Below are 12266 nucleotides of genomic sequence, written 5' to 3' on the forward strand. Positions count from 1 at the left end.
GCTGACTGTACTTGGCTAATTCAAGAGAATGTGATGAAGCAGGACCCAATTTCAATTTGCTTAAGGGAATGGAGCTTTTTCTGCAGGTATCTTCCCCTCAGCTGACCACACCATAACAAAAGTGCAATAATTTACAATCTTTTCAAACAAACAGCTATTAAAATTATGCAACTTTAGGGAAACAAATTCACTAGTTTAACCTTAAAAATATTTCCCCAGCTAACAAACTTTAAAGCATTCAATAACATAGTATTTCAGTAATAATAATAGTACAGAAAATCCCTTCCACTTGTTATAAAAGACAGAACTGTTAGATTTTGTACGCTATTTAAGAGTTTTGTTATCTTCTGAAAACCATGCTGTAATTAAGAATATAGTGATAATTTAAAATAAATGAGTATGTAAATACTGACTTGACTTTGAAATTATATTCTTAACCTTTTGCAAATGACGACAAGGTAAAGCCCAGGGCCACAACATCCAGGTACTCAAGAACTTACAAGACAGTTTATATCCAGAGTCGTAAGAAAGCACCACTTTCCATAAAGTACTTTGTATGTCTGTTGCTGAAGAGTATATTAAATAGTTTTGGGAGAACTGCTGAAACAGATTCTCATAGTAACTGTAGACTGACTTACAGAATTCAGGTTTGAGGATAACTGGGAACTTTGTGACAAAACTATACTCCGAAAAAATACCTGCTAAATTTGGTCCAAGCATCCGAAAAAACAAACAAGGGCACACGGATCCCTCATTGCTTAATGCTGATGTTCAGTTAATCCTTAAAAAAGAAAAAAGCAGGTGCATGGCAATAAGGACTAAAAAGGGCTGCCCACGACAGGCCAGAACTGTGACAGAATAAATAGTCTCTTCATAGAGATGTTTTAACTCTGGTTGTGCCATGTGAGTAACTGAACTTGTACTAATGGAGAATCCTGAAATTTGTTTACTATAGCCACAGGAAATGATTTCCTATTTAAAAAACAGATCCATTTCTTATTAACTCCTTTTCCAATCATCATTAGATACGTGAAAAACAATAAAAAAATCATTTAAAACAATTACAAAGAGTGGACTGCAGTAGCAGCTCTTCAAGCAAGATTCAAGCACAAGTTTAAATTTACTTTCAAGCTGGGAATTATCCTTCTTTGTCAAAAATTTGTACAACTTTTTCAAAAACCTGAAAAGAAAGAAACGGGTATTAATTTCATGAAGTGTTAGTCAAACAGTTACTTCAAGTTAAACCAGCACATGTTGTAATTGACAGTATTTTAAAAAATACATAGTTTTTTTCTTAGAACATTCACAGTAATTAATAGTGAAATTGGCATAAATTCTGGGAAACTGAGACAGAAAACTGTCTCAGAAAAGCAAATGTTCATGACAATGAAAAAGACAAGACACTGTTAAACACAGAAACACTGAAAATGTGTTTAGTCCAGCATATGTTCAAGCAGAACTAATTGATTCCTTAAAGTTATTCACATCTTAATCAGTTCTTCAAGACTCAGAACGAGAGTTCCACAACTGCCCTCAGTAATTCACATCAGTGCTTAATTAGTGCACTAACCACACATACATACATTTCAGAAGAATGACAAAAATATGTACCCTGCCGGTGTCATCAGCATGGCTTTTTTGGCTTATATACTTACTTCATCAACAGATTTAGAGGCATCCACTTTTCTGACTTTTCCCATTCTCTCATACAAATCTATTATAGGCTTAGTAGACTGCAGATATGTTTGAATTCTAGAACAAAGCACAGAGACAAGAAAAAAGCTTTACACAGTAAAATATAAACAGAAGGGAACTGAAAAGTTGTGAAGATAGTACCTCTTTTCCAGACTCTCCCGATTATCATCGCTCCTACCACTGCTCTTGCCTCTTTCAAGACAGCGGCTAACACATATCTGCAAAAAAGATTGAAAGGACAATCACAACCAAGGTACTCCCTTGAAAGCAGGAACAAACCAAAAACTCTGGAAGCCTAAACAGGCCTGACAAGCAAAATACTGTCCAGATGTGTTGGCTGGATGTGTGTTTTGTGTAATCAGAATTCACAGGGGAAGTTAGGTTCTTCCAGAGAAAAAGGATGACAGCTTTACACTTCATCAGAGCATTAAATTGGGGGCTCTTAAGAAGGCATTGGAATCAGTGGAAGTAAAAGCAACATCAAGCTCTGTGGCTTGACTGGGTCTCTAACTTGAGACATTTCAAGAAGAAAATTACCTGATTTTCAAGGTTCTGTTCAGACTTTCTAAAAAGCTAAGTAAAAACTGAAGAACTAAGCACAGTTAAAAGCTGGCCAACGAACTAAGATTTGGAACACCAAGTTAAGGAAGCAATGCTGACTCATGTATGCTTTATGAATACATTTATCCTACTCGTGCCAAAGGACAATGGTTAAAAATGACTTTTTCCTACAAAGTATTTGCATAATAAAAAGAAAAAAAAAATCCAGAAGATCATGTAGGCATGACCTAGTAAAAAAAAGAAATACAATCCCCACATTAACATGCCACCAAGTGAAAAAATCCACTTAATCCTATTTAAGCTTTTAAATAGGAGAAAACAAGCCTTCCCTTGTTCTTTGAGATTAAAAATTAATTGCAATAAAGTGAAAAAAAAAAAGAAGTAACAAAATTTCTTCAGGAAATTGGGATAAGGGTAAAAGGAAGTCAGCTAGATTAAGGTGCTGGGATTCTAACAGTTTTTAATGCCTCAAGGGCACTGACATATTAGAAAGACAGAATATCATGGCACTTGTTAAATGAATATAATGTATCACTGTCAAAATGCCCTTGTAATCTAATGACTTGCTGAATAAAATGTTGATTACTGGCTATGCTATAGTATAGCTCATTACTAAGAAAATAAAGATTGCTGATGCCAGCACTTTAGAATTAAAGCAGACATTGCTATCAAATTCATTTTGGACTAAACAAGAGTTATTAAGAGTAAACAGCCATGTTTTTCTGAAAATTAACGAAATAATTTTGTATAATGTATTTAAAGTTTTTACAAATTTTCCTTAAGAATGCATCTGCCTGAAGTACTACTTCAATATAATTTATTTGCACACAATTATATATAAAATCATGTGCAATTAGCTGCCTATTACAAAACATGCAGTTTTTCATCTGCAAAAACAAGTTGCCAAAAAAACCCTGAAACTCATAGACCAGGTTTTCCTTCTACTCTTATATGAGTCCATTCACTACCTGACAGAGTTTTATTGTTCTTCTTGAATGATTCTCGCAATATAAAAGAAAGGAAGTTACATAATATCACACTTCATTACCTCATTGTCACAATCAAAAAAGAGAACAAAAGAAACATCCGCCTTTCCATCCATGGTCTTATTCCAGCCTTGAAGATTATCTTCATTCCTGGGAAATCCATCAATTAAGAACTTGTTCTTCTGGGAATTGGCAGCCATTGTTTGATCCATAGCCTGATAAAAGAGAATTCATTTCATGATCTCCTGCACATCCAACCATTTATCTACTTATTAGATTACCCCCCAAACAGTGACATGGTAAGTTGAGAAGCATTTATCTTGGGATTACTACAGATATACCAAATCTATTTTTGTTTTGCCTTTAGTGCATGCCAATGATTCATCAATATAGTTTTCTTTCAAACTGAATTCACTATTTCACAAAACTCAGAATCTCCTAAGACACAATCCCAGCTTTAAAGTTTATTTTCTGCAAGATACTGGAAAGTGCCGTTACACAGTAAGATGTGTTGTTACACAATAAGATGTCAAAACATCCCTGATCTAGAGTCAGTTCTAATGGAAAAACTGCAGATAAATTTAGTGCCACAAGCAACAGAAGCTTTTTCTGTCTTAAAGGAGATACTCCAGTTGTTTTCCTGGACATCTAATAAAGATAAAGGCTGGAGCTTTTTCTTTCACAGAAACACTAGCAGGTGCTCTTCACCTGGCTATCTTTTTTGATAAAACCCATACGAACTTAGTACCTTTAAGGCCTTTACCCTCCAGTCAAATTTGACTGAGCTGACCAAGAGGTCCAAAAACTAGTTAAGGGAAACAAGAAATATAGAGTTTCACTCATTTCCCTAGAGCTACTAAAAAAATAAAATAAAAATAATCCATTCCCCCAGACCCCCGTGTATCGGAGGCCGTATCACCTATTGCCCTCCAACCAGCTAGAAAGAAACATGAGTAATTGCTAAGAGAAGTGTGGTACGCAACGGGCACCCACGTGTCTGACATTTCATGCTACTCAGGCTGGAGGAAAAGCAATTCTTCCACGATACAGCCACTGCTTTGTTCCTTAGTCTGCAAGAGTGAACCAGTGAGGAAACAGCCCTTTCCTTACCCTCTTCAGCAAGCTGATTGTTATTTCAACTGGTACAATTTCCCCTTCCTTAATGTAGTTCTCAATGAGTTCTCCATACTGTGAGCCTGGCCTTTTTCGTTCATCTCGAAGGAGATCACCAGCAGAAAGGTGCGTGTAGCCGTATTTCTGAAACGTGCAAAACAAACAGGCATAGACTCCCTTGAATTAGTACACGTGTAAAGTTAACATCAGTCAACAGCTTCAAGCACATTCATCTCTGCAGTGCAACAGCAAAATACAGGAATAGCATCTTGCTAGTGACAGACCTGTTCTGCCTTTGGCGTGCCATCTGCCAACGCAGCAGACCCTGTCTGCACAGAAAGCACAGCAGTAGCGAGGTTCTCGGGCAAAACACTCAGCCGGGCTTTCGTCAGGCATCCCTGTACTGTTTGCAAAGGTATTTTGTCATGTTTGGAAATGAAACTGTCAAAGTCCCAAGGCTGAAATGTTACACTGTGCAATGTGACATTTAACAAGCACGGAATTAGACACAAGTTATACCCCATCCTAGCAGTCTGACTACTTAAACATTGCAGGTGGTTAGCACTTACTGGTGAAGAAATTTACAGTGAAAGAGCTGAGATAGTGCTTTTCCTTCCTATGCTTATGCAACAGGTTTGTAATTCCTTTAAGTAGGTAAATATATTAAAAGCACAAGGTGATTCCAGGTCCTTTGGAGCTGGAGGAATGTTTCAAGCACAGCACAAATCAGAAATCCTTACATTCCCATTGTGGTTCTGGCACCAACTTCCTCCTCTACCTTGGTCAAATCACGTAACTCTGCATCTAGCACTGCAGCTACACACTCCTACCCATGCGCGCCTCCAAATGGAGCCCTGCATGTGTGCCCCTGCTACCTCCTTCCCTGGGATGAACATGAACTCAGAGGGCAGCCCTTGGGGGATACCAGTGCCTTCTAACGGTGATGTGGCAGTTGTAGGTAAACAGCTACACTTGTGCCACCCTAAGTCACACCATGTACAGTAAACAGAAAGAGAGCAGAGAGATCAGTTCCAAATCTATCAGTTTGATACCAGTACGCAAGAAAACAGCAAACACCATTACTCTTCTCTGTCACCTCAAACTACATCTAAAAAATAGTTGCCTGTGCAAAATACCAATGAAAAGTATTTATTATACTTAAATTTTCCAGGCATTTACTATCATAAATCGACACCTAGTGCAAACATACAAATATTCTTGTACCAAAGAGAAACGCATGTTATAAAGGAAATTTCAGAGCACAAACCAATCCTTTTCTCAGCTCATTTAGCACCACAAGAAAACTAACCAAGGATACTACGCTCCTTGACCAATATAGTCCATAAAAACAGTAAATACAGACACCTCCTTGGAGATTACCTAAGCTAGCTATACATACAAAACAGTACACCTATACACACTTGTCCTAAAGTTTTTACAGAAAACAAAAGCAGCAACAAAAAACTTCGGGGTTATCAGCTTGGCTGCAGCATCACCCAAAGCAAATCTTGAAAAAGGTGTCTGAGCAGCATAATAATGACTACACACTTTTTAAGGCTGTGTACTTGGGATTTAAAAACTTGGCTAGTTGTTGTACTAAGTACAACAGAAATACTACATAACCCACTAAATGTCTTTAAAAACATTTCAGTTGCTTTCCAATTTCACCCACAAAAGCGTGGAAAGTTAGTTCTGCCACAGTTATAATTTGAGAAGGGATATAATTACCTAAATCTCCAAAACTCTACACAGCTGGCAAAAAAAAAAGCAGCAAGATTTTGCTCTAAATTACTGTGAAGAAAAAGCTTCGTAGACTTCCTCTATAAGCTCGCTGTACTCCTGCTTTAATGTGAATTGCATTTCGATACGCCTATTTAATTGCAAATCTAAATATTAAATACAAAGTACAGAAGCCATAAACCAGAATAAATCTTTCCTTATAAGCAAGAAACCTTACCCTGCTGTACCCTAAATTAACATGTGGTTCTTCTTGCTGAAGTTAAAGAATGATGATATTTTTAACATCAAGTTTCTATAAAGGAGAAAAACAGGAGGAAAATATGATCCCCTCAGTTTTAGAGGATTACCAAACCACTTAATTTTCCTTGGCATTTTCCTTTTCATGCATGAAAACAAAATTGAGTCAGGTAATTTTTGGAATTCTCTGTCTTTTGCAATAGCAAACTAAAATAGTTTTTAACAGCTGAACAGGCAAGTAAAAGCTAGAAGTGTTTCAAAGTGCTGTTGTGTAAATAGACTTGTTTTAGGTAATAGTAAATCATATTCTGGAGTAACCTTCAGAATGGATTAACCAGGCAATAAGAAAAACAAACCTCTCCTTCAGGGGCAAAACATCTATTTGTTAACTGTACTGAGTCAAGAGCCAAAGAAAACACGTTGGCTTAAACAAGGCAAACAAGCACAGAGAAAGGCTTGGCTGCTGCTCTGAGCACAGGCAGCTTCAGCGATGCAGTGCTCACGCTGCTCTTGCCAGTTTTAACTGCATGCAGGGCACAGAGTTTTCTTTCATCTTTAGTGAGATAAACCCTCAGCAGTGTCTTGAATTGGAGCAAATCATCACACCCCCAAGAGCTCGCAAAAGAGAGTGTGATGTAATCGCACAAAAAACTCCCGTGTCTTGCCAAGGTTTGCAAGACTTCCCAGCAGTGATAAGTACATCTTGATGCAACCCCCAGAATGTGCCTTGCTGTGACTGCTGTTAATTCTTCTTGCCCAAAATCAGAAAGGGAGTGGGACTGTGCCTGCCAAACAACAAAAAAGCAGTTTGTCCAGGTCTTGAAGTATGTATATATGCTGGATTCGTAATATCAGACTGAAAGGAAGACTTGAAACAGGAGCTACGTTAAAAAAAATTTCCACCTAGAATTCCAACAGATTTTTAGATTACAGAGAAGAAAAAAGAAAATATAGATTTAATTATTCTAAAATTTATTTTAGTGATGTTTTCTGCTATGCTAGCAGACTAGCGTGCTGTTCTATAAGCAGAAAAAAGATTAAATCAGTAAGTTGCTATTACGCAAGTTCTCATTATTTTTAAAATTACATCTATATTTGGAGAACCATAATCCAAATATCTCACAAAAATGAACGGTGAATGAAAGAGATAAAAATCAGCTGTCTTCAGCACCACTGTAGATACTTTCCTCCTTTGCACTATAAATAAATAAATTTATTTAAAAATCACAGTGACATGGAAAAGCAAGCTCACGTTTCCATCAATCCCACCACAGAGGTGTTACTCAGAAGAGCACTCAGCAGGACTGTGTATAGAGCATAGGAAAACACTGCTCACTTGTTTGTCTCACAGTGGACTGGTAAATCAGTCCCTGCTCAGCAGGACAACTGGGGATATGCAAGCTGTATGCTCTGCACCTCCAAACTACAACCTGGGACGGCAGCTTCCCTGGGATGCCCTTCTCTCCCCTGTCCTGCAGCCACTTCTAGCTTTCTTTTGTGAGCCAGGATTTGCAACTACCCCTCCACAGGCAGGACAGGCTTTATTCTCAGTAAGTACAATAAACAGAAATACGGAAATCAGAAATACAATTGAAAATACATGAGTCATATCTGTGTCACACCCAAACAGGGCAGAGTCTGCCCCAGCAGCCAGGATCACCAGTGTGCAGCAGCTGCTGCTGGTACTCCTTACACAGCCAGCTTTCGAGGGGCACAAGGATTATTTCTGATCCAGCCCTGTGTGGTCCAGCAACACAGCTCTCCACTAAACACACAGCTTGAGACTTCCCTAAGTGAGCAGAAGCCAAGAAAAAGCAAGAGAAAGACAAATTACTACTCTGACCTTGACTCCTATCTTGGCTTATCGTTGTGACTCTAAAAATGAAAGTCACAGGGCTTAAGATCTAAACAAATAAAATACAAACTTGTATTGCCCTAATTCTGATCTGTCATATCTTGGGCAACCTAATAAACAACAAAAACTTGCTACATACACCATTTGAGAACCAGTTAAAAAAAAAATAGAACCATGTAAAGCCTGCAGCCTTCATAATTTTTTTAACCTAGAAAGCCTCTGTCTGTCCTATTAACAATTAGCACATGAATTACAACTTTGGGGTATAAACTATAATGCAGTAACAGACCTTCTGCCTGCTTATTCCAATTAAAAAAAAAAAACCGGCATCTTCTTAGTTTGAAAGATGTTCTTGCCTCTGGGAAAGCAAACACAAACAAAACCCCCCACATTAACAAAACAAAAGGCACCAAAGATCTCACGGACAGTGTCCCCAGGGTGGGGGGGTGGAGGGTGAGCAAACAGAGCACCCCAGTGCTCCAGGAACGCTGAGCTCAATAAAAGGCCCCATGTTTGGGAAAATTCAAAATTCAGTGCCCACTGTTCTGCAAAATGGAAACGTATAGGGATAAATCTTCAGGGGGTAGATTTAAACAATCACTGGTCATGTTTTACAAAAGCTCCAAAGTTCAGAAAAATAAACTTATATTCCAAAAAACAGCTAAGGAAGGCTAAGTAGAATACTAACACTTGGCACTCTTGAAAGAGATTTCAGAAGTAGAGTTTAAAGTGAACAATTTTAAAAACGTTTTTATTTCAAGGAAGTTAACACTCTCTCTCAGCAGCCTTCCAGAAGACAATTAACACATGACAGAAAACCTAAATCCACTGCTACTTTCAGAGAAGAGTTTCTGGTACAATGAGTTCTTTGCATTATTTCCTTCACCCTGGGAAATCTCCTTATCATATATCCCAAAGCAATTTAACAGATTTCTTCCATTTGGGTATTAACCTACACTCTCATAAAAGGAGAAGGCTCAGCATCCCACCTTGTGAAATTAATTTTAGATTTAACCACAAACATACAGGATAGGGCTGTGGTGGAGGTGAATTATATTTTGAGTACACAGAGAGGGATGTCTTGCATACCCCAAATCCCTACAGAATCACCTTGTCAAAACAAACAAACAAAATACAACTCAAAGCTTGGATTAAGGACAGATGATTTAGTTATTCTTCTTCCCACCAACCAGAGCTTTGCACTTCAGGCAAAGGTTTTAAGGATTTAAAATTTAAGCACATGAAAACACATCTTGTGCAGATTTGAAGAAGGCATTTTTACCTTGACTTTACCACAACCATTTTATAAGCGAAGTTCAGAAGTCATCAATAAAACACGTTCATTTTGTCCTCCACACACATCATAATCTCACAGTGACGGAAGACACACTGTGGAAGGCATGAAGGTTATTCAAGAACCTGCATTCAGATGACATCATTCAACTGCCTCCTCAAATACTCTGCCTCACATCTACATAGTCACTGACCATAGCAAGCTCCACCTAACAGAGCTGGGAGATGTTTTGGGAGTTAATCTGCCCAGCTGGAAGAGGCTAAGAACATAAGAGTGAATTCTGCTTTACCCCTTCCTAAATAGAAGGAACTGGTCCAGAGCAGCAGTTCTGCTGTGTTTGCATTTCAGTGATGCTTCTGTTGAGTTTGTGGAACGTACACGAGTCTTCCCTCTGTACTGGAGAAAACCAGCCTGCTTCAGCTGTCTCCTCCAACCTTATCTGTGAAGATAAAGAAACCTAATCGCTTACCTGCCGTTCCCTTTCGTACACTGTGTCAATACCCATTTCCGCTTGTTATTGCGTTTTCTTCCCTCAAATAATTTCTCTGGTTTGGTCCAAACTTGACATGAATACACGCCTTCTCCAGAATGAGGGTCTCCAGCATATGCATACTGTTGCGATTTAGGCTAGTACTTAACAAAAATGTACTTCACCTACAACATGTAACAGTCACCTCCCTTTTCTGGGAATGTAAAGCACAGTCCACAAAACAAGTACAACTCTCTTTGAGAAATCGTTCTCAAGTAGTACATGATGCCCCCTTTACACTACAAAACAGAGCTCCCCTTGGTTTGTTAATAAAATTTAATGCTAAAATCATACAAGATCTCACCTCAGCAAAGTGAGACTTCTTCCACATGTGATGTGCTCTGTCCCAAATCTCCAGTATGAATAGCAGCTGAGAAGTATTTATAGCTCATACCGCCTTCTTGTTCAGCACAAACTTCAAATTTACAGCAAGATACTGGGTCAGATTCATTCCAAATGTAAACTAATATTATTCAGTCCATTTACAACGAGGATGAATGAGGTTTATTATTACTCAACTACAGCCCCTTTTCTCTGTGGCAAGCTGCCAACAAAGTTTCAAATCGGAACAAAAATACATCTTCAACCCAAAGACAGCATTGACTGCATACAGACTACTCAGCTGCCTGCCCTGGGGCTCCCTGGGGAGCTGCCAGGGGCCAGGCTGAGCACAGGTTGCTTCAAAAAGGTGCTGCTCTCAAGCGCCTCTGCTGCATTTCATCCACACTTCCCTGTTCATGTTCCTTTTTCCTGAAGTTTTCTGGCAGGCTCGCAGCAGTCCAGCCTCCCCTTCAACTACGCCAGACCCCCTCTCCCCCACAGTTCAGCCAACTGCTCCTGTAGAGGCGGCCAAGAGAGCAGGAAGGCCATCTGTTGCAGTCAGCGGGTCAGAGTGCTCTCTACTGTCAGCCCACTGACTTCAATAAACTTCTTTCCATGCAGTGAACGGGATTAGAACAATTAAAGCAAATTTACATTTATTAGTATTTGGGCTTCTCTTTCCAGGCTTGGAAAAGACAATAAACACAGCTCAAGCGAAGTTAACTTCCTTCTGTCATTTTCAGCTTCAAATACAATTTGCGTAGCAATGACTCATTTGAACTCCTAATAAAGTGGTCTTTATCCAATTATTTAGCCTATCAAGCCAAACTTTTAAACACTGGCAAGCCCCACACAAGGTACTTCAGCCCTGAGGCTATCTTAATGGTTTGGTGAAAGCCATTAATGACAACCTACAAGATTTCCCAACAGTTTAAGCTCATTTGTTTGCTCTGTGCCAAGAGCAGAAGTTGACCTCACCAAAAAGTCTTTATGAGCGCTATGAACCCTTCATTCCACAATTTAATTTAATGAATAAGCCAGTTTGAATGAGAGGCTGTAATCTGAGGTTAAAATCCTTCAGCACAGAAGTCGTAACGGCATTCTTGCCTGGACCGAACTCGCATAAATTAGTTATACAACCACGAGGACTGGGGTGTAATGACATAGCGGATAAAAACTGTAACAGCACTGACAGGGCATCACCAGAACAGATGACACACAAACCCCCCCAGAAGCTGTGGGCGTTTTTTTCCACCAGTAGTTCAATAAGAACAATGTAGACAAATGCCCAGAAAAACAACAAAACAAACAGGAAAATATGTTAATGTTGGGAAGCATTCACCCTTCACTACTTTTGTAATTATCCAGCAGAATACAGCGCAATTATCACTGCCTTTTTTGCTTTTTAAAAGGACAGTACTATACCATGCAGCATCCATCCTTCTTAGATACTTGTTCTACCTCAAGGGGCTGTAAAAATGTATTTGGAAAACTGAAAATGTAAAAAGTAGTCTTGTCAACCTATACTGTCAGTTATGGACTCTTTGAAAACAGAGATTAACCATGTGTGGGGTCAGGGAATCTTTTGACCTCTATCACATTCTGTCATAGAACAAAACTGTAGTTCTATTTTTAACGTTTTACTTTCACAACTTACAGAGATGGCATTGGGTCAGAAAGCCAACATTCTGCAACATCTACTGCACCAGCTCTTACATTTATAGGACAGGCTTCAGAAGACATGGATCCCACATATTTGAAGTGAACTGGCAGCCCGAGCCATGCAGGTGGCAGCCCCGCAGTCACCTACGTGGCTACGCAGACGTGTACAGAGCCACCCATACGGGCTGGGCTGCAAGATCGGCCTGACAACACACCACCGCCCAGGAACTTCTCCAGGACCACAGTCCCGTCCCTCTGCCAAGCCACAGGGTT

General features: G+C 39.1%; 1 protein-coding gene across 1 annotated transcript; it reads right to left on the reverse strand.

Moving 5' to 3' along the window:
* Nucleotides 1-634: 634 nt before the first annotated feature.
* Nucleotides 635-9986, reverse strand: CMPK1 (cytidine monophosphate (UMP-CMP) kinase 1, cytosolic). Its single transcript, XM_010135014.1, has 6 exons — nt 9951-9986; nt 4353-4499; nt 3305-3457; nt 1837-1913; nt 1656-1752; nt 635-1180 (listed from the first exon to the last, which is right to left on the reverse strand). The coding sequence occupies exons 1-6, from the start codon at nt 9984-9986 to the stop codon at nt 1139-1141; spliced, it is 552 nt and encodes a 183-aa protein (XP_010133316.1). The 3' UTR covers nt 635-1138.
* Nucleotides 9987-12266: the final 2280 nt, after the last annotated feature.

This window comes from Buceros rhinoceros, unplaced genomic scaffold (genome assembly GCF_000710305.1).
Source record: "Buceros rhinoceros silvestris isolate BGI_N320 unplaced genomic scaffold, ASM71030v1 scaffold31650, whole genome shotgun sequence".
Lineage (NCBI taxonomy): Eukaryota > Metazoa > Chordata > Aves > Bucerotiformes > Bucerotidae > Buceros > Buceros rhinoceros.